We start from the raw sequence: 21,166 nt of genomic DNA, 5'->3' as shown, positions 1-21,166 counted from the left end.
CTCTACTCCTTCGCATCGTCACAAAGTCTGGTGAAGGATTTTGGGAGTTTCTTGTCCTTTGAAAGGATTGTGTAGAACTGCAATGGAACAGCGACCAAGGCAAGTCAAGAACACCATTTCGACTGAGGCACGATACGAGATAGCGTTTCCACGCACGGCACTGAGATGACGTACGAGAAAACAGACACGAATGAAATAAAAGAGGATTTGAAAAAAACAAATACAACCGAGAAGGTTTTTTTCTAACAAGAATCTTGAAACCCTGTTTATCGGAGATGATCTTTGAAGACATGACTAGTTAGACTGCCTTCCTTGATCCGTGATATTGTACACAGCAACGAAAGCGTCAACGCGCCACTGCTCAAACTTGGTTCATCAACGCATCGCCCTCCTCCGTCGCCACCGAGTCGGTAGTATAGTTTTGACCTCCCACAGAACAGGAAAGGCAGACAGGGCAAGCCAAGTCTTACCATCATCGTCACCATCATCATCATCATCAGCTACCTATCTATCGATCTACACCGACAAGTACTCCATCAAACGCCTCCCTCCTCCGAGGTGGTCGCGATGGCGCTCAACGACCTCCGGCAAGGACAAGTACACGTACTAGGTGTACTCGACGTTCAAGCGATCCAGACGTTTCATGACGGCATCGATGACGGCGCCTTCGCGCTCGACCATGGCCATGACGTCTGCGATTTTCTCCTTTTGCAGTCGACTCGATACGCCGAACGTCGAAGACGTGCTGCTGCCCGCACCTGCGCCAGAAGCCGAAGTACCTGACCTGATGGTCGATACGGACGCAGACATTGGAGGCTGTTGCGAGGGTTCTGAAGAAGCTGCTCCTGCTTGAGCCTGTTCGACGATGACGCGCTTGCCTTCTTCCAGGAGCTCGCGAGAGAATTGTTTGACCTGCCAAACGGAGAAAATGATTAGTTTCCGAGACAAAAGTTCAAAAGGGAACTATCCAAAAAGGCAAAAGGAAAAAGGGGCGCGCGCTGGCGAGTGTGGAAAGACGTACCATGTCAAATCTCTTGTCCAGTCTATCGCCTGCTTGCTCCTCATCACCATCCTCGCGGACACCGACGCCGACGTTACGACTCAGCGCATCAATCTCCTCGATCCACGTTTTCTCCTTGGAGCTCAGTTCCCGCTTGGCGGAACCGACTCGTCCCACCTTCCTTCTCAATGCCTCATACCGTGCAAGCAATTTTGCCTGCCGATTCTGGGCATCCTGAATTCTGGTGGTGACAGATTTCTTCGCCGTAACGGTGCCGTCCTCGTCGACCTCTTCGCTTGATCGGAGGTGCTGCAATCGCTGAGCCAGCTCGCTCATCTGTTGCACTTGGCTCAGCAGCTCTTCGCGCAACCGCTCGCAGCGACGAAAGAGTTCGGCGGCCGCCTTCTCAAGTTCGACGGACTGAGCACTGACGGTACGATGCGTGACCGTCATGATCTCCAGCATTGCCGGACTGAGACGCATAGGCTTGTCCATGACAGCACGTTTCAGCGTAGGAGGGAGCCGCTGCTTCATTTGTTCTATGGGATAGAGATGGTTGGCATAAAAGATCTTTGCGGGAACATATGGCGATCTTGTAGGAAGTGTTTCGACATCATTCTCCTCGGAGGGCGATATCCTTGCGAGCTGCCGACTGGATGAGGTCGTCGTGAGCTCCGGAGAAGACAATGCCAAGGTGGATGCCCGCAGGTGAGCTTGATCGAAGAACACAGAGTAGGCTGAAGAAGTGGTTGCAGTCAGAAGGAGGTATCCCAAAGACATATCGTCCACTATCGTAGGTGCCGACAGTGTTTCCGTCGCGTCGTTCGTACTGATCACCTTGTCAGTGATGCAAACTTGGGTTTCGCAGGCTGTCTCGAGTCTAGTCCTCATTCCAGGGTCGACATTCCCAGTTCCTGTCATCTCTGCAGCCAGGTGGGTTGTCCAGTCGTTCAAGGACAGAGAATAGATGTGCTTGGATGTTGTCAGGAACAGGCTGTAGCTGCTGACAATATCTCCGGTAAGCATTGGCCAGTTCGATGCAGAGTCGGCCTCGGCGTCGAGCGCAAAAGTATCAATCAATGTCAATTCCTTTGTGTCGGGGGTTGGCACACCAAAGGTACTTTTGCCCTTCTTAGGGAGCCACTGCCCAGACACTCCGTCGAGATCAATGGCAAACCACACCTCATTATCTGTGGTTGCTACACAGACAGTGGTGAAGGGAACGCCATGGGATGCGAATTGGTCAAAATCATCATCGTCTTCACCAGACATGAGATCACCTTCATCAATGGTCGCTGGGCAGACGTAGATGTCGGAGATTTCAATGTCCGACGCGTCGTCTTCGGGCTGTATGGCAAACGGACCTTGAAGTCGAGGAATCGCACTTGGATTTTGTGGCCGTAGGCGTACCTCAAACTCACCCAAGCTATCCGTGGAATCGAGAAGCAGCGGCTCTTCGCTGTCAATCTCTTGCACCCACTCGTACTGTTGATCGGCAGCTCGTCGTTCATCCATGTCGGCATGCTCACCAGCGATGGAGGCCATGCGAGAAACGGCATTGGTTGAGAGAGAGGGAATAGTGGTGGACGTTGGCTTCCACTTGGTAGGTAACAAAGGACACAGGGCGTATATATCACCATTCCTCATTGCCGTCCAAAGAGTCATGCTTGCCCACGCATCCTCGTCATCCTTGCCTCGGCCACCAAAGCAAGCCGCCGACACCTCCATGTCGAAATCATCAACAGAGAACCCCTTGGTCTTACCAAATCCCGAGGGCTCGAAGTCTTGATCGCAAGACACTCCATCGGCCAGCTTCCGGAGATCAATTGCTAGAGCCGGGCGTTCGAATGACCATTTGTTCGACCTATCAAGTTCCCATACTCTTACAGCTGCTTCTGCAGTTACGGTCACAATGCAGTCCGTGCTTGCGGTCGAAGACGCGAGGGGATGCCAGAGCACTGATGCTAAAGGAGATTCTGGGATGACATGGATTGTTGGGCCCAGCTGAAATGTCTTCAGCTTGATAGGGGATCGGTCCTGGTCTCGAAGTCTAGAAGAAGGCGGTAACGCTGCGATATGAACGGTATGTTCGGTAGCTATAGCGAGAAAGATGCCTGAGGGAGAGGTGACAATCTGTCGAATCTGGTAATAAATAGACACATCGAGAGTCTGACATAGTTAGTCGTAGGGCAAGCACACCATTTCATTGACATACCCGATAAACCTGCTCTGTAGCAGATTCTACTGATCGCGATAGACCAAACCGACTATGCCCAGAGTGAGCGTTTTCTTCCCATTCATCTTTGATTAGTGACAGGTCTGCCCATCTTATTTTGTTGCCCACGACCGTGAATATCTCTGTGCCACGGCTGGCGACCAGCCTTCTGGGACCTTGGTATTCTGTGGAAGCAGGTGAACCAAGATAGGAGGACCGTTTTGAGGGTGAAGCCGGCGATTGAGGTGCTGGGTCTGAGAATACCTTTGCACCGGCCGATGGGCGAGACAGCCAGGGAGGAGTGTGACCGATGACTTTCGGCATCTTAGAGTCGCCGTATGATTTATCGACGGATCGAGGAAGACATGGGCGGAGAGGGCCTCAAGGAAAGACAGTACAGTGTAGTCGTGGTAAAAAGTTGTAGTTCAATCGTGCAGCGTCCTTTTGGTCTTTTCGCGTTAGAGAGACGCGCCGCAACTCATCATTTCTGCCACTTCCACCCGTCGCCGCATTTCCATTCCTCCACAAGCAAAATCACATCGAATATCAACGCAATATGGCTGCTTTGACGCGCTCAACCGTTGAACGGCTAGACAGGCCTAGTACTTATTATTCTGGAAGGGTTCGTAGTGCTATCTGTCCTGTCTGCCACGATCCCGAGCTTACAATGTGTGCAGAAGAAGCGCAAGTATGGCAGAGACCAGCCAGACGACAGAGACGGCGCAGGCAAACAGCCGGAAGAGGACGACCTGCTCAAAGACGCGACCACTCTATATGTTGGCAATCTGTGCGTATATTGGCCCTTGTGAGCGGCTGCGAACTAATGGCTCGATCAGGTCATTCTACACGACCGAAGAACAGATCCACGAGCTCTTCTCAAAGTACGTAACAGTCTGCCTTCCAACGTTTCATTGCTGACAATTTCCAGATGCGGTGAGATCAAGCGTCTGATCATGGGCCTCGATCGGTACCAAAAAACGCCCTGCGGCTTCTGCTTCGTCGAGTACTATACGCATCAAGACGCTCTTGACTGCATGAAATACATTGGTGGGACCAAACTAGACGAACGAGTCATTCGGACCGATCTGGATGCGGGTTTCGAAGATGGAAGACAATTTGGTCGCGGCAAATCTGGTGGACAGGTTCGTGACGAATATCGCGACGAATTCGATCCTGGACGAGGAGGTTACGGCAGAGCCATTGACGCCGAACGAAGGAAAGAAGAGGAAGAATATGGCAGTGGACGATAAAACATTAGGGTCTAACTCTCTCGCTATACAAGCCGAACCACAGGATGCGATCTATTACAGCATACCGGCCTCTGGTATTGTTCACGCCGACCCGGTTACAGGACTTCTTCCGACTGCATCCATGACTTGTTTCAACCACCAAACATGTATTCGAATATCGGCAGTCAGTTCCGGATGGAAACTCGTCCCAAAGACGTTGCCTTGCTTGACTGCAATGATATCGCCGACCTCTTCTCCAGCATTTACTTCAGCCCCAACGGCCGTTGCCTTCTTAAGCCGACCTGGAAGCACACCCATAACATCAACGTGCGAGCTCATTGCTTGCCGTGCTTGTTTGTCTCTGGCAGATTTGGACGGGGCAACTACGGTTTGAGCCACTTGCTGTTCTCCTTTCTGAACACCTTCGACATTAGGCAAGATCTTTTCGACAACCGGCGCTCGGATGAAGATTCCTGGAAACGGTTCATTTGACACTGGTTCCTCCGACTTCAAGAATGGGAGGTTCAGGTCGGCCTGAAAACTTTCGACCTGTCTCCCAAAATGGTTGCGGTTCACCCGAACATCTAGGCCACCGATGAGCTCCTGGCCTCCTTTCTTGGTGGCATTTGCTGCCTCAGATAGCAGAATAAGCCCGGCACATGTTCCCCAGGTTGGCTTCCGATCAACTCTGGACCATGATTAGCCTAGTATCCACGGACGATGGGTAAGGATATAGCATACTTGACAAAGTCTCTTAAAGGCTCCAGCAGCCCGGACTCCGCTGCCACTAGGGAAATGGTTGTGCTCTCGCCACCAGGGATAATCAATGCATCGCAACGGGAAAGCTGCTCAACGTTCCTTACTTCCGTGAAGTCGAAGGAGGCCGTGAGACCTTGGCTGTGTAAATGACTTGCAGCTCGTTTGAGCAGTATCAGATGCTCGAGAAAGGCGCCCTGTAAAGCCAGGACACCGACGGTAAGTGTCATCGGCATAACATGTGTTTGGGATGCTTATCGATGGGATGACGGTATCGGCAACGGCGCCTGGGAGTGTAGTTATATGCGTTATCTCTTGCTGCTCATGTAGAGGTTGAGTCTCTGTATGATTCACGAGTAATCGGGATTGATACGAGATTCCGCTCCTGCGAGGCGAAAAATATTCTGCCGCCGCCTTGGGGTGTGTCATTGGTTGTTCAGCAAAGCATATTTCTTCCGCCTTGTTACACCCGACCGCGCATACATTATCCGCGTATCTACGGATGGTAGAGAGCATGCCGCGCAGTATGTAGGTGCTTGTAGAACGAAGAAAAGCACCCTTGGACATTGTCTTGGGCAATATTTGTGGTCAGCCTTGTGGAATCTCCATCATCCATCACTGATCACCGATCAATCGCCCCGTCAATCATCTTACGTAGCAGAAGGCCTTACTCGTACGGAGGACGTGAATCTCGGATTCTTCGGGCGTGCTATATTAAGGCACATCTACACCTGATCTTCCCCTAATATCACAACATGATTGCTGTTCCTGACTAGACATAAACACACCACCAGCGAGATTGAGGGTGGATCCCAGCAGAGTGATTTCCTCTCTCATAGTTGTTCATGTTGTCGAAGTTCTTACTTGAAAGACCCGTCGGCCCTGGGAACCATTTCTTTCGCTTCTCCGTAAGGAACCGCAGACTCTCTTCTTGAAGACTTCAGACTCCGACGCCTTTGTAGGCTTGGCCAGTGGATATCATCCTGGCGATATCAACACCCGGGAAGGAGGACGATCCTTCTATCAACGAGGTACCATCGGCGACGGATTCCCTATCATCAAAAGCGATGTACCTGGGCTGTACACGGTTGACCCGACTCACCACTTGCGTCGGACAACTTGCAAAGCATATCCTTTCCTCAGGACGGTGACCGGTTGTATTATCTGCCTCACTATCTTCTGAACATCATTGTCTTCACATTGAGCGACACAGCAAAAGAGTCCACCTAAGCAACGGCATCCTCAGAAGTCAACCGCACTGTTATCAAGACTCAGCACCATCGCTTTAGACCACACTCACGTTGAAAAGCCTTTCCGGAGTATCTCGACAAGATGTCTGCCTCGCCTCATCCTGTCCCACCCCCAAAACACCCGTCGGCCATGACGCGCTTCTACATTGACACCCGACCCCTCGTCACGGCGTCACCCAAATCCCTCCCTTTGCTCTCGACACTACAATTCAGCGAACAGGAATCGATAACCCGCTTCCTCCGACCCGCCGACAGATTCATGTCCCTAGCAAGCGCCCTGTTGAAATACACATTCATCCACCGCGAGGCCGGCATGCCCTGGTCCGACATTCGTATCTCACGCACACCGGCACCGCACAAGCGGCCATACTGGGAACCACCTGAACTCTGGACGAGGCAAACCACGAGTCCCTCCGACCCCATGCCGTCCGAGACAAAAGGTCTCGAATTCAACGTGTCCCACCAAGCAGGTCTCGTGGCCATCCTGGGCTGCACGACCCCCACGGCACAGCTTCCCACCGCCCCGTCCAAGTCAATCTCCCAGGTCACGCCGCTTTCGCCGACGCCGCCGACCGGCAGCTTCGACCAACTGAGTCTGACGGGACACCACATGCCGACCCTCGGCGACGGCCAGGTCCGTCTAGGAGTCGACATAGCGTGCACGAACGAAGACAAGCGCACGCCCAAGGACGTGACGACGCAGGCCAAGTTCGACGAATGGGTCGACATCTTCGCCGAAATGTTCTCGGACCGCGAGCGTCGCACCATGCGCTTCGCACCCGTCCACATGCCCGTCTCGGAGCGTGAGGAGGGCGACTACAGCAGCAGCAGCAGCAGTGACTCGTCTTCGTCCGCCGGCGACGTCTACACGTCCGTCACCGCCCAGGGGGGTCGAGGCCGAGAAGCCAAGACCATCGAGCAGAAGCTCCGCCGGTTCTACGCCTACTGGGCACTAAAGGAAGCGTATATCAAAATGGTAGGCGAGGGTCTGTTGGCAAGTTGGCTTAGGGAGCTGGAGTTTCTGGACGTCGTGCCGCCGGCCATCCCGGACGCCGTGATCAAGGCAAGGCGCATACAGCGCAAGCGAAATCGTGGCCGCAGTGTTGCAAGTGGCGCAAACACTGCACCGAACGCCCAAGCCGGGAACCATGCGCACCTACACCCTGATGAGCTGCTGCACGAGGCGCAAAAGTGGACGACGCCCGAGAAAGCGGAGCGGGGAGTGACGACACTGTTCCGTGGGGACCGGGTCGACGACGTGGACATCGAGCTTGTCGCGTACGACGAGGACTTTCTGATCGCGACGGCCACGAGGGGACTGCGCGAACTGGACCGCCCAGAGGGTAGAAGGTGGATCAGGCTGGACATCGAGCGGGACATCAGGCCCTGCGCCGAGGGTCGGTGTAGTTGTCTACTGTAGACTGAGCTCGGGCTTGGGCTTGAGGCTGACAGGTTGCCCCTCGCATTCTCAATAGACCTGGATAGACTGACGATGTTACGATTCTCAAATACCTAGTACCTATGACGAGTATCTAAAGGGAAGCAACTCGGCCTCTGAGAATGCCCAACGAGGTGTATCAAGCAATGGATCCCGGTGCTCTGTTTTTGGTCATGTCTATATCTATGTTGTTCGGTCATAGGTACCTTCTCGATGCTTGTATCTGTTCGTTTCCTTTCCTGCTTGACATATGGAACCCAAGTCAGTCGCCTTGTACCAATTCTACACGTGCCGACGATTCAATGTCGACCTTGTGGTCCTCGGAGACAGCCCGGCCGAAGCGATGTAATTCATCTAGAAACGCAGGGATGAATGTCCCGGGACCTTGGCAATCTTCTCTCTTTTCTGCCATTTGCGACGCAATCTCGTAGTGCAAGATTCCCGCCAGCGCAGCCAGGAATTTATCTTCGCGATGCACGGCGAGGTAACTTGCCACGACGGCGCCCAGGGCACATCCCGAGCCCGTGATTTTGCCCAGGTACTGCGAGCCGTTGTTGATGGCGACAGTCCGCGTTCCGTCGGAAAGGTAGTCCGTCTTGCCCGTCATGAGGACCACGCAGTGTTCGCGCTGGGCTAAAGCCTTGACAAGCTTCGCCTTGTCCGATGGCGTGGATGTGGACGGGCCTGAGTCTACGCCGCGCTGTTGGACGTTGGACGTGCCAGCCACCGCTCCGATTTCTCCTTCGTTGCCCTTGATGACGCTGAAGAAGCCTGCCGTCAGGAGTTTCTTGACTGTCTCGCGTCGGTGGGACGTTGCGCCTCCGCCGACGGGATCGAAGAGGACCGGACCGCCGACAGCGTTGTAGGCTCTCATGCCTGCGATGAAGCTGTTGATCTTTTCAGGTGACGCGGTGCCCATGTTGACGACGAGCGAGCCGCCTAGCTTCGCGAGGTCGGGGGCTTCGACTGCTATCTCGGACATGATGGGTGATGAGCCCGTCGCGAGGCAGACGTTGGCTACGAAGTTCTGCACGACTGTGTTGGTCATGTTGTGGCAGAGCACGGAGGATGTGGAGTGCGTTTTAACGATGGGGGCAACTTGAGAGAGCAAGGTGTTGAGATCTGTGATGAGTGACGGGAATTTGCTTGGTGGAACGGCGGCGTAGTATGTCTCTGGAGCGGTCCTTATCAGATCACAGAGTTGTTGGGATGAGGCTTTGGGGTCTGGGGCGGCGACGATGGCGCTGACGATGGCGACGCCGTTGAGACGATTCGAGCCGTGAGCAGACTGATGGAGGACTCTCTGCACGTTGCTCGCGTTGATGCTGCCGATTGCCACGCATGGTATGGACTTTTCTGTACCTGTGTCGCAAGCTGCAAGGATCTCCTGGAGACCGCGAGTGCCGATGATGGATTTGGTGTCTGTCTTGGTCGGGGTGGCAAATGTCGTCCCAATACCAAGGTAGTCAGCGCCATCCGCAATGGCTTTCTGGGCCTCGAGTACCGATGAGGCTGTAAGTCCTATGATGGCCGACGTTCCGAGAATGGCTCTAGCAGAGGTACATGTCATGTCATCTTGGCCAATGTGCACGCCTTCAGCTCCTGCGGCCTGACAGACGTCGAGGCGGTCGTTGATAAGTAGGGGCACACCGTATTGTCGGGTGACTGCATGAAGTCTTTTGGCGGTTGTGATCATCACACCAGTGTCGGCATGTTTGTCTCGATACTGGACAACAGTGGCTCCTCCTTGAAGAGCCTGTTCCACAACGTGAACAATGTCCTTGTCGCCGAGAATGGCAGGCGTGGAATCAGTAACTAGATATAGAGACCAGTCTATACGGGACTGTTTAGATGGCGCCATTGTTCGCAACTGTAGCAGTCCTGCGTACTTCGTCGCAGATGCTGAGAATATGTAGTTTCTGTAATCAGCTTGTCATGGAGTCATTCTCACTCGTCCTGTGGTTCCGTCAGTCTCACTGATTTCTCCTGTCAATGTTCTGTGTCACGCGGCGGAGCAAGCGGATTCTCGGTCGACATCCCTTTCGATGCTCGCACGGAGAGGGACATTCAAGATAGCCTAATGGCCGACTCGAGGAGGGGAAAAATGAAAAGACCGAGATATGTGTGACGATGGTGTCATGCCTGGGTCGAGTCAGTCCGAGGGGGAAAGCTTCACGTCCGCAACGCATAGAAGTGGCTTCTACGGAGTATCACGAGCAAGTGGTACTCAGAATGCACTTCGTGCTACAAGCATCATATTCAGTATTTGCAGATGGTGAATTTGGCGGCGCGAGTTGATGTAGCGTTCTCATGCAGCCAGAGACGAAGTTCCAGGCTGCAGCGTTGCCATTCCACCAGTACGCAGCGAAGGGTTGAAGTGAGGCTCACCAAGTGCACAAGGCGTAGTTGAGTTTTAGGCTTCGGACGGACCCAGAAGGGCGCAGTTCGGTGATGGAAGGGGGTTCTCTAGGCGCCAACGAGACTCTCCAGGGGCGCTGCGCAGGCTGTCACTTACCTAGCAAAGTCTGATTAGGCTGACTCGGGGCTCAAAACCAGTCACCCAGAGGCAGCTAGTTACGGCGGTACGCGTACCCCATTCTCGCTCTTCTCTCGCTGCTCGCCCTCGGCTTTCTCGCTGCCACAACGCGCTGGCCTCGAAATTTGAAATTTTTTCTCCTTGCTCTGAACCGCGTCCCCGAAGCACAGTCACCCAGTCAGAGATGACGCCTTGACTCCATCACAAACTCCGGAGAACAACACGCAGTAGTCCGTACGACAATCAAGGAGCCTTCGCTTTGCCTCCCCCTCACAGCCTTTTTCCCTGCCTGGTGGACAAGGCCTAATCCTGCTCACTTAGCGCACCCAAGGTCCTCGGTAAGCTGCGCCTAAAATCCTGACCTCGCCTCTTTCCTGGCTCTTCCTTCTTTTTCTTACGCTTTCACCATCACTACTACATAGTGAATTTGCGAGAATCCTCTGTCAGTAGGCTTCTCCTGATCATCAACATTATCATCAACGCACCATCGATCTATCCCTGTGAAGCTCGCTTCATCGACGACGATCCTCGACTCCCCAGACACGACCTTTCGCTGCCGTTCATCCATTGAACCTGACCGAACCCAGAGTCCTTGTCAAACGCATCTCGCCGGATTGTTCATGTATCGAGCAGTCTTTCACTCCTCCAAAACCAATTCCAAGCAAAAGCTGGACATAATTCCGGCAAGCAGAGACCCTTGTAGTCCTACAAGGTCTTGTTATGGTTGATAGACCATCAACACCTACCCAACGTTTTCTTCATGTCAAATATCCTTACCAGGTGGTAATTCCACGCATGTCTGGTCACTTGAAAAGAGAATCCCTTGTCTCTTTGCTCTTCACCACCGCCCCCAAACACCAATAAATTCGGTTCAACAATCAAATTCGATATTCTAAAGAGAAAAATCCACTTCCACTCAGCTCAAAATGGCGACCATCAATATTCGTCGGGATGTTACCGATCCCTTCTATCGATACAAAATGGAGCGCCTGCAGTCCAAGATTGAAGGAAAAGGCAATGGAATCAAGTAAGCCAGTGCCCAGCTGTGAATACGCTCGTATACTGACAAATTACACAGGACCGTGGTAGCCAACCTTCCCAGCGTGGCGGCTTCCCTTGCTCGTCCCCCAGCCTATGTGATCAAATACTTCGGCTTCGAACTCGGTGCTCAAACCAACACCAACCCAAAAGATGATCGTTGGATCATCAATGGAGCACACGATGCGGGCAAATTGCAAGACTCGTTGGACGGCTTCATCTCCAGATTCGTCCTCTGCAGGTCCTGCAAGAACCCGGAGACCGATATCAACATCAAGGACGGTCACATCATTCTAGACTGCAAGGCCTGCGGTCAACGTACCAATGTTGATTTGCGCCACAAATTGAGCGGATTTATTCTCAAAAACGAACCAAAGGGTGGTAAAAAGACAAAGAAGGAAAAGATGACTCGTCGTGAGAGGGCCAAGGCTGAAAGTCAAGAGAACGGCTCCATGAACGGTGGAAGCCCCCAAGACTCCAATTCCGACAAAGGAGATGCCGACGATGCCGACTACGAGATTGCGGCTGGCAGTGACGACGAGTTCACCAAGCAAATCCAAGCTGATGCTAAAGGCATCAACGGAGAAGTCAAGGAAGAAGAATGGGCCATTGATACTTCTGCCGAGGCCATTGCTGCTCGTGCCAAGGAGCTCCCATCTGATCTGAAGCGTTCGCTCGCATTCGATGAAGATGAAGACGGCGAAGACAACGGCACCAATGTCTATGATCAGCTCGGTACCTGGATTATCGACGAGACCAAGGCCAAAGGCTCTGTCAATGCTGTCGACGATGTGGAAATCTACAAGAAGGCTAAAGAATTGGGCATCGAGAGCAAGCACAAGACTCTGACTGTTCTCGCTCAGACCATCTTTGATGAAAACATCGTCAAGCAAATCCCCGCTCGTGCCAGTATGCTGAAGACAATGATCGGCGAATCTGAGAAACACATGAAGGCTTTCTTGGGTGGCACCGAGCGCTTCGTCGGCAATGACCACCCAGAATTGATCCCACAGATTCCCGCCATTCTCATGGGCTACTACCAGCATGATCTCCTCAGCGAAGAGGTAGCCAAAGCGTGGGGTGCAAAGGCCAGCAAGAAGTACGTTGACATCAGCACTAGCCGAAAGGTTCGTCAAGCTTCCGAGAAGTTCTTGCAATGGCTTGATGAAGCCGAGAGCGATGATGGCAGCGATGAGGAGAGTGATGAAGAGTAAGCGATGCCTCTGCTATCCAACATTCTTCGACAGGCAACTCTATCGCTCCAGTCATCTCGGCTGTCTCCTGTATGTTTCCAGCACTCTACTCCGGCATTAGTGACTCTCCTTGAATTTGCTTTCAGTCACTCTTTTCTCGATTGAAGGATGGACTGGATTTGTTTGGTCAGGTGTATTGCCTGTCTCGTATCAGGCGACATCGATCAGATAGTGTATGTAGAACCTTCAATCCAGTCATTTGTATAGGACTTTTCTACCGTGGTTAATATTTCTGTCTGTTACGTAGTCGACAACCCTTTCGTTCGTCTGAGCCGGACTCTGCGCTTCTGGCATCCATTGCGTCCAGTCCAGAAATGGCAAATTATACCACCGTACCATCTGTGTTCGTACATACATGGCCGTCGTGGCCTTATCATAGTAAACGTAGCAACCAGTTCTAACGAAGTCCACGTCTAGATCTCCTGCGGCGCCTTTCCGCCGAGAAGAAGCAAGGGTAAACTTTTCACTTGCTGCTCGCGAACGGGGTTGATATGTAGATTTGTCTCCTTGTGCGCGGCCCCTGGCGCGGTCAGTATGAACCAGAATGTGCACCAAGCTGGTCCTTCCAGTCCGGAAAGACATAGGGCAACTTGTCAGGCACATAGTCGGGCAGCTCGTCTCGGATGAGAGCGAACAGGGCGTCGAAGACGATCTGGTAGGCCCGAGGAGTGAAATGCAAGCCGTCAGACAACAGATCAGCCAGGACCTGGTTGCGCGGCGCGGCCAGGCTTCCGATCAGGGGTTGCTGCGGTGGTTCGTCTCCGCGCCAGCCAGCCTTGGTCATGAAGATCGTCCACAGGTCGAGCGTTGGGAGGTCCATGGCTCGACCGAGCTGGCGGCAGGCGGCGGCGTAGGCGCGCGTGTTCGCCGCCGTGCGCTCGTCGACGCCGAGCTGCCACTCGTCCACAGGCGGCGGGGTGATGAGGATGACCTTTGTCCTGTGCGCCGCGACGCCTGGGTGTGAGACGATGTCGCGGAGGTAGCCTGGGTAGGCGTCCAGGGGGACGTGTTGCGCGCAGCCCGGCAAGGTCGCGTCGTTGGCGCCGAAGAATACCGTCATCAACTTCACCTGCGGCGTGTGATCGGACGGCGGTCGCGCTGGGAACCAGCGTTGCATGACCTCCAGACCCATTCGGGACGTGTACCCTGACATGCCCCGGTTGAGGACATCGAGGCACCGGTTGTACCGTTCCGACAACGGCGACAGGAGGCCTGAGGTGCTGAACTGCGTTATCGAGTCGCCGAAGAGTATGAATTGAGGGTACTGTTGGGGTGGTGTTTGTGATCGCCTGGAGATGGATGCTGAGGGTGAATGGGACATGGTGGCGGAGGAAGGGGAGCGGTTTAAAGATACAGGGAAGCGGAAATAGACGGGGAGGAGGAGAACAGGAAGGGATTTGTATGAGAGGGAGGAGAGTATCGTGTTTTGAAGAGGGATCCCGAGGTCGTGGTGTATAGGTCCCTGTTTACGGTACTTTGACTACGAGTCCTCGTACTGTAGTATCCTTGACCTGGGGCGAAGGTGGATGGATGGAGGTACTCCGTAGCTTGGGGTTGAAGAAGCATGCATTGATCGATTGTTTCTGTCTGACGGACCCTTGTGCGTCTGGGTTCCATACGAGGACAAGGTGAACGCGGGGCCCAGCGCCTTTGTCAGACCATTTAATTTCTTTTGACGCCTTCTTCATCCCTTTTAGGTGGTGTAGAGCAGCTCAGCACCATGTTCATTCAAAGGTGTGTTGATTATTTTGTAACACATACAACAATAGTCCCGCCAGGGTATTGATACCCGGGATCTGAACGCACTGCGTACTGTATGTAGCCACATCTACGAAGCGTCATGAATCACAATGTATCTGGTATGCCGATGTTTCTTCGAGGGTTTTATCTTCCCCTGCTCAATGATCATACTACTGCACGTATATCGTAGCTCGCTTTGTTCCGGATGGTTCTCGGACCCTGTCTGCATCCTTATGTATTGTGTAGTAGCAGTAGTGCGCGTAGTGCGTCGAGGACCCTTGTTCTCATCTGCAGGGCGTCGTCAGGGTGCATACGATGGCCCGGATCTTATTGCCCGAGGTACGTGACTCGAAAGTGTCCGTCTATCATTTTACCTTTACACAAGAGCTCGAGGATCCCCCAGCCAAGGAGCGAAGCACGCGTCCAAACCTGTCGGCAACACCTACTGTGGGCTTTGTCCGGGCTACATAGACCATTCACATCTCCCCCTCATGCTCATTTGTCTCTCTGACATGTTCGATGCGTGGATCGAGCAGACCCAACGCGACTGTCCGTCGCCTGTAAGCGACACTTGACTCCTCCTAGCGGGACGCCATCTGGCTGCCGGCATAATGCCCATTCCTATCAACTGGCAACGATCACCCGTCACTCTCACGCATCCTCGTCATCTGATATACCGAATGTTTTAGAAGAACACGGCCCTAGTCCACCTGATCACCGTCTCAGGTCTGCCATTCCCGCCTGCGAGATCGTTTGCGGCTCCGTTTACCTTGCCTTTGTCCCGACAGATGCGCCGTGACACCGCAGGGGGATCATAAACCCGCAGTCCCGCGTGCGATTGCTGACCCTCGCACCCAAGGTCGTTGCACTGCAACAGTCAACACATTACCAGGCCGCCATCGAGCCTCTTGATCTCTGACCAGAACTTGATGGCCAGCTGATTGACCACGGCAGGGCGGTGTCTGCCTGTGACAGGAGCACCGTGGTTGCCAGGACCTTCCTGTCTGCGCGTGTACAGTTTCCCTCGCAGGGATCCTCAATACAAGGCTCGTGCCTGCCTACAAACCTGATCTGCCTGAATTTCACCATGCCGAAGTCATATGTCTCCTTTCAGGACCCCAACGAAGAGGACAATGTCGACTACTTCGCCGTTCACCCTCGCCCAGCAACGACCCCGTCCTCGCCAACAATCTACCACAGACGCTCCATTTCGATATCTGGCCCCGAGGTCGAGCGACGTTTACATCCATCCCTAATCATGACCTCCACCCCTGATGAGACCACTGAACTGCTTGGAGGTAGTATGCACTCTGCCATGAGGAGGTATGCAGACAACTCGATAATTTCACCTCATTCGCGGCAGCTGTCGAGGGTGAACAGCTTCAACGGGAGTCTAAGGAGACGGAGGTTTCACAGTGCCCTTCCGTCCGGCCAAACAAGCCCCGTGTGGAACAGAAAGAACTCGGGATTACGGACACCTAAACTTCAGCAGTCGCTGATGGGATCCATTGCCAAAGATGATCGCCTGTGGTATGATCAGTTCACGTCGACCGACTGGGTACATGACAGTATTGCCGACGGATACCGGGTCTTAGAACTCAAGAAAAAGAGAGGACTTCGAGGCCGCATCCAGCTCCTCTACGATTCTTCCCAAGGATGGATACTGGTTGCCCTGATCGGAGTCATCACCGCTGGGATCGCTTACTTTGTTGATGTGACCGAGTCCGCCATCTTCGACCTCAAACGAGGCTTCTGTCGAGACGCATGGCATCTCGGAAGAGCCAGTTGTTGCGACGGCAAACGAACTTGTGACCAGTGGCGGACATGGTCTCAACTTATTCATGCGTCTGATGTGGACGAACAGTCGGTTGATTTCGCGGCATTCGTCATCGGCTGCATGGTATTGGCAACCCTGTCCTGTTTCCTCACATTGTATTCCAAGACTATTGTGCCTTCAACCATTGCATCGACATTCGATGAAGACCTAAGCGCTGAGCGGACGAGAAATTTCGATGAAGGCGACCAGGAGGCAAAGGTGGCAGCGGAACAGACTCATGCTAATGACTTGGCCCCCGGGAACGTCTACTACTCTGCTGCAGGGAGTGGTGTTGCCGAGGTCAAGGTCATTCTCAGCGGATTTGTTCTCCACGGATACCTTGGTTTGCGCGTTCTCGTGATCAAGATGGTTGCCTTGATATTGAGCGTCGCTTCAGGCATGAGCCTGGGAAAGGAAGGGCCGTACGTGCACATCGCTGCTTGTGTGGGCAACATTGCTTGCCGTTTGTTCTCAAAATACAACCTAAATGACGGCAAGAGACGAGAGGTCCTTTCTGCAAGTGCTGCAGCTGGCGTTGCTGTGGCCTTTGGATCGCCTTTGGGCGGAGTTCTTTTCAGCCTCGAAGAGGTCAGCTATTATTTTCCTCCTAAGACTTTGTTTCGCACCTTCTTCTGTTGCATTGTCGCAGCACTATCTTTGAAATTTCTCAATCCCTACGGGACCAACAAAATCGTCCTTTTCGAGGTCCGGTATGTGACCGACTGGAATTTTTTCGAACTCTTCAACTTTGCACTGCTCGGTATACTAGGCGGACTGGCAGGAGCCCTCTTTATAAAGGCATCTCGCTTCTGGGCCACCACGTTTCGAAGAATAAAATTCATCAAAAGCCATCCCATGTTAGAGGTCCTATTGGTGGCACTCGTCACTGGCCTCATCAGCTTCTGGAATCGATACACGCGACTCCCCGTCACTGAATTACTGTTGGAACTGGCCAGCCCTTGTAACAAGGATAGTACTAGCGGGTTGTGCCCCAAAGAAGATGGGATCTTGTCAGTTGTCGGCTACCTTTGTGTTGCATTTGTTGTCAAAGCGTTTCTCACCACCATTACTTTTGGTATCAAAGTTCCTGCAGGAATTTACGTGCCTTCGATGGTCGTTGGTGGCCTCATGGGTCGCACATTGGGCCACCTCATGCAGTACATCGTCCTGAAGAGTCCGAATTTCTTCTTGTGGGGTGGCTGTTCACAATCTGGCGACTTGGAGGCCTGTGTCACTCCCGGCGTGTATGCCCTGGTAGCTGCAGGCGCTACTATGTGTGGAGTGACCCGCCTATCAGTCACTCTCGCTGTCATCTTGTTCGAGCTCACAGGCAGCCTTGATCATGTGCTACCGTTCTCGCTAGGAGTGTTGTGTGCGAAATGGACAGCAGACGCTGTTGAGCCTTTGAGCATCTACGACCTTTTGACAGATATGAACTCCTACCCGTTCCTCGACAATAGAAGCAGCCCTGTCTTTGACTCGGAACTTGGAGATATCACGCCTCGGTTGCGACGAGACAAAGTCATCGACATTACCATATCTCCACTAGTCAAGGCGACTGATCTTCGAGCCAAGCTCCGACGCCTGCAATACCTAGGAGAACTTGATGGCGGTTTGCCCATCATTCGAGACAAGATTTTAGTTGGTCTCATTCCAGCTCCGGACCTCGAATTCGCACTGGACAGAATTGAAGACGAGGATAACGCAATGTGTCTGCTCTCATCGCAGAACAGTTCAAACACAAACCATCAACGCTACTGGCAAGCATTCGAGGAGACCGGGTACGAATCTGAACGTGAGAGTTCGGAACCAGACGAGGAATCAAGCGCGACTCCTATCGACATGACGCCATACATCGACCCTGCCCCAGTGGCACTAGACACACATTCACCCATGGATCTTGTGTACCAATGTTTTGTGAAGCTTGGCTTGCGATACATTTGTGTTCTGGACGAAGGTGAGTACCGAGGGATGGTGCATAAAAAGGCCTTTGTTAGATATGTTAAACAATTGGAACATTCGAGTCATTGAGCGCATTGAATGAAAAGGTAGCGGAGACCAAAAGCCTCGAACCAGGCAAAGAAACCCGACACGAGGCTCGGAGGTGGGACTAGACCACTTGCCATGGTCTCGGAGTGTATCTTCGTCAACCGAGTGGAGGTCCTGCAAGGTTTTGAAAGACTAGCGACTTGATTTTGATTATTTTGAACAACGCATGGGATGGGCGTCTTCTTTGCATCGGCATCATGGGCAAGGAAATACCGGTCTAGGGAAGCTCAGCGGCGCAAGGCGTTCATCCGGATGGGACTTTGCTGCATATTAGGCCAGTATGAATACAATCAGGGAAGTGACTCTTCCTAGTTCACACCCAGAGAGAAACCTTCTTCAACCTTGTTGGATTCATTCGGCAGAGACGTGGCTGGGGACATTTTTGTTTTGATGATCGCTTCTCTTCTACTAACTCAATTACCCACTCTCCAGGAGGTCCTCTCGCTCTCTCTCTCTCGATCTAGGTTTCAGAGGTTGGTGCTACTTAGCTTATTTCCGTGCGGAGGTGCCTGGTTGAGAGACAACCCAGGCTCGCCAACATTGTGGCTGTGCTGTCATATATCTCCGAACCATTGGTATAGCTACGGAGTCATGCAGTCAGCCAAATGCCAAATGAGTTTGTTTCTCGTGGTCCATTTATGTTCGTACAAAAGGAACGCCGGTCACGTCTGTTTCTTCTCTCAAACCAGATTTCGCCTTGTGGTAGATTTGGGAAGACCCTCATTGTCCGACCTACAATCCCCAAGCGAGTTGGGCGAGGCAGAACATGGTCTGTGGTTGCTTTCCCTTTCTTTGCTTGAGACACGTGTCTTGCGTGCCACGATTGACAGAAGAATTTGTTACAAGTATGTGGCACAGATTTGTTCAGGTCACTTGTGAATGGCGGATGTTCGGGCAGAGACTAATGCGCCGTCGCGTGTCCTGCAAGTCGGAGCTTCAAGGTTGTACAACCGCATGGATCTCAACACTTTGATTCTGTCAGCCATGTTGTTTTGTTGCTTGCCTGGTGGTGTGTGGAGCGATGAGATGTGTCGAGAGCTTCATGATGTGGTTTGAGCCTTTGCAGGCTTTTGTTTCTTCATGCCTCGTCTCGCCTTTTCCGGAGAGCTCTTTTTGGTTACGAGGACCTTGTGCTTTGGTTGTCTTGTGGTATTTATCACTGATCTGAAATCCCCTGCTTCTGCTGCTGTTAAGCTCTTCTCTTTGCCGACACTGATGTTGACATTATTCGACAACACCTGCCTTTCACCATGACGAGAACTTCTACGGATGCCATCCAATGTCTGGAAGGAGTCGAGCAATTATCATCATCGTCATCAACGCGAACATCACCACCGGAACAGCATCAGCAGCAACCGGGCGCTGAAGAAATTCGAACCATACCTGATCGGGTCGGTCCTTGGCTTTTGAAACGTGGAAGAAGTTCAAGCTGCACTACTTATGCAACTCCAGGATACCATACACCGACCGGTCCATATTCAAGCGGAGAGCAGAGTCGCTCTGAAAGCCCGAGCCCCGGAGCGAGTACGAATGACACCAACAACCGCGAGGGGTGGAGGAGGAGGGGCCGACGAATATCGGAACTGACAAAGACTTTGGATGAAGTCGACAAACAATGTGAAGCGATCAAGGCAATGTTGGATGCCGAGGAAGAAATGATGAGGGAAGGTAGACGAAACGGAGAGGATGGTGCGGAACGGCAGGAATCTGCGCAGATCAGCAGACCGTCCACAACTGTTTCAACGTTGACGTCGGGACTAAGAGCGACACCAGTTCCTGTACCGATTCCTGTGTCTGTCTCTGTTTCTGTCCCTGGTGGTGGTGGTGATTGTGGTGGTGGAGGTAGTAGTCGCGGGTGTGCGAACGTGAATATAAACGTGAGCACGAACACCACTACGACGGCGAATGCGAATGCGAATGAGAACGAGAATACGGACACAAACGCGAAGCCGACTACGAACCCGAACACGCCCATGCCCACGCACACGAATAGAGCGTCGCCAACACCAGCAGCTGGAGCAGCTGGATCATCACAGCTCTCGACAATACCTGGCGTCGAAAGAACCGCCGCCGAGACTCATTTTATCGCGAGAACGATCATTGCTACTTCTGCTTCTGCTACTGCCACTGCTGGTGCTCGTGGTATTGGTGCCGTCGGCAGCGGTGGCGGTGCTCCGACTGCTACCACGGCGACCACAACCATAAACTATCAATCCGAAAGCTGCGAAAGCTGCGACGGAATCCGTATGGTCGTATGGAGAAAGGTGTACGTCGCGTGCACCCTCTTGTTCTTGTCTTGTGTGGGCCTCGTCGCCACCCCCTGCGTCTGGGACGCGGCTTTCCTCCACGGTCGCAACGAGGGCGAGCATCGACGGACGCTGGTTTTCTTGTTTTTGACACTGCCCGTCGCGTGTGTGACGGTGGTGTTGGCCGTGGGTATGTCCGGGTTACAGGAACTTAGGGACCACATGGACCGGGATCGAGTCGTGACAGCGACGGCGCCGACGACGAGGACGGACGATGCAGAGACGGCGACGACGATGACGAGGTTCCGTGGTGGTCTGCGAAATCATCATGCAAGATTGTGGGTCCGAGAGTACTTTTGGTGCGCCGTTGCGTCTGGCGTCGTGGTGTACCTGTTCCTTGCGAGGTGGGTTTGGTCTTTGGATCCAGGTAGGTCAGAAGAACAACCGGTATTTTGACGTCTGGGGCGTTCACTACAATATCGCGAACGGTCCGTGATGGACGCGATGGAACATGACTACACGTCACCTGGCTACCAGTGCACCCGCTCGGCGAATGCTTCGCTACGAGTACTCGCTTCGTACCTCGTGGGGTTGTTTTGA

At 53.0% G+C, this 21,166-nt stretch overlaps 9 protein-coding genes across 9 annotated transcripts; 5 read left to right on the top strand and 4 right to left on the bottom strand.

Annotated features, from left to right (window-relative positions):
• Positions 1 to 606: 606 nt before the first annotated feature.
• Positions 607 to 3,539, bottom strand: PV08_07628 (uncharacterized protein; the record flags this gene model as incomplete). Its single annotated transcript, XM_016381957.1, has 3 exons — positions 607 to 912; positions 1,022 to 3,169; positions 3,216 to 3,539. The coding sequence occupies 3 exons, from the start codon at positions 3,537 to 3,539 to the stop codon at positions 607 to 609; spliced, it is 2,778 nt and encodes a 925-aa protein (XP_016235059.1).
• Positions 3,540 to 3,771: 232 nt separating this feature from the next.
• Positions 3,772 to 4,465, top strand: PV08_07627 (uncharacterized protein; the record flags this gene model as incomplete). The annotated part of the gene is made up of 4 exons (XM_016381956.1): positions 3,772 to 3,837; positions 3,893 to 4,002; positions 4,052 to 4,096; positions 4,144 to 4,465. 4 exons carry the CDS (start codon positions 3,772 to 3,774, stop codon positions 4,463 to 4,465), a joined length of 543 nt encoding a protein of 180 aa, XP_016235058.1.
• An 81-nt stretch (positions 4,466 to 4,546) lies between these two features.
• On the bottom strand, positions 4,547 to 5,436 carry PV08_07626 (pyridoxal 5'-phosphate synthase, glutaminase subunit Pdx2; the record flags this gene model as incomplete). Its single annotated transcript, XM_016381955.1, has 2 exons — positions 4,547 to 5,132; positions 5,186 to 5,436. The coding sequence occupies 2 exons, from the start codon at positions 5,434 to 5,436 to the stop codon at positions 4,547 to 4,549; spliced, it is 837 nt and encodes a 278-aa protein (XP_016235057.1).
• A 1,096-nt stretch (positions 5,437 to 6,532) lies between these two features.
• On the top strand, positions 6,533 to 7,870 carry PV08_07625 (uncharacterized protein; the record flags this gene model as incomplete). Its single annotated transcript, XM_016381954.1, has 1 exon — positions 6,533 to 7,870. The coding sequence occupies one exon, from the start codon at positions 6,533 to 6,535 to the stop codon at positions 7,868 to 7,870; it is 1,338 nt and encodes a 445-aa protein (XP_016235056.1).
• Positions 7,871 to 8,150: 280 nt separating this feature from the next.
• Positions 8,151 to 9,749, bottom strand: PV08_07624 (hydroxyethylthiazole kinase; the record flags this gene model as incomplete). The annotated part of the gene is made up of 1 exon (XM_016381953.1): positions 8,151 to 9,749. One exon carries the CDS (start codon positions 9,747 to 9,749, stop codon positions 8,151 to 8,153), a length of 1,599 nt encoding a protein of 532 aa, XP_016235055.1.
• Positions 9,750 to 11,350: 1,601 nt separating this feature from the next.
• Positions 11,351 to 12,676, top strand: PV08_07623 (uncharacterized protein; the record flags this gene model as incomplete). Its single annotated transcript, XM_016381952.1, has 2 exons — positions 11,351 to 11,451; positions 11,503 to 12,676. 2 exons carry the CDS (start codon positions 11,351 to 11,353, stop codon positions 12,674 to 12,676), a joined length of 1,275 nt encoding a protein of 424 aa, XP_016235054.1.
• A 568-nt stretch (positions 12,677 to 13,244) lies between these two features.
• Positions 13,245 to 14,036, bottom strand: PV08_07622 (uncharacterized protein; the record flags this gene model as incomplete). Its single annotated transcript, XM_016381951.1, has 1 exon — positions 13,245 to 14,036. One exon carries the CDS (start codon positions 14,034 to 14,036, stop codon positions 13,245 to 13,247), a length of 792 nt encoding a protein of 263 aa, XP_016235053.1.
• Positions 14,037 to 15,542: 1,506 nt separating this feature from the next.
• On the top strand, positions 15,543 to 18,302 carry PV08_07621 (uncharacterized protein; the record flags this gene model as incomplete). The annotated part of the gene is made up of 1 exon (XM_016381950.1): positions 15,543 to 18,302. One exon carries the CDS (start codon positions 15,543 to 15,545, stop codon positions 18,300 to 18,302), a length of 2,760 nt encoding a protein of 919 aa, XP_016235052.1.
• A 1,268-nt stretch (positions 18,303 to 19,570) lies between these two features.
• Positions 19,571 to 21,022, top strand: PV08_07620 (uncharacterized protein; the record flags this gene model as incomplete). The annotated part of the gene is made up of 1 exon (XM_016381949.1): positions 19,571 to 21,022. The coding sequence occupies one exon, from the start codon at positions 19,571 to 19,573 to the stop codon at positions 21,020 to 21,022; it is 1,452 nt and encodes a 483-aa protein (XP_016235051.1).
• Between the last annotated feature and the right edge of the window lie 144 nt (positions 21,023 to 21,166).

The sequence above is a fragment of the Exophiala spinifera genome, assembly GCF_000836115.1.
Source record: "Exophiala spinifera strain CBS 89968 unplaced genomic scaffold supercont1.5, whole genome shotgun sequence".
Taxonomy (NCBI): domain Eukaryota; kingdom Fungi; phylum Ascomycota; class Eurotiomycetes; order Chaetothyriales; family Herpotrichiellaceae; genus Exophiala; species Exophiala spinifera.
Note: the sequence above shows the minus strand (reverse complement) of the source record. Positions and strands in the feature narration are given on the sequence as shown.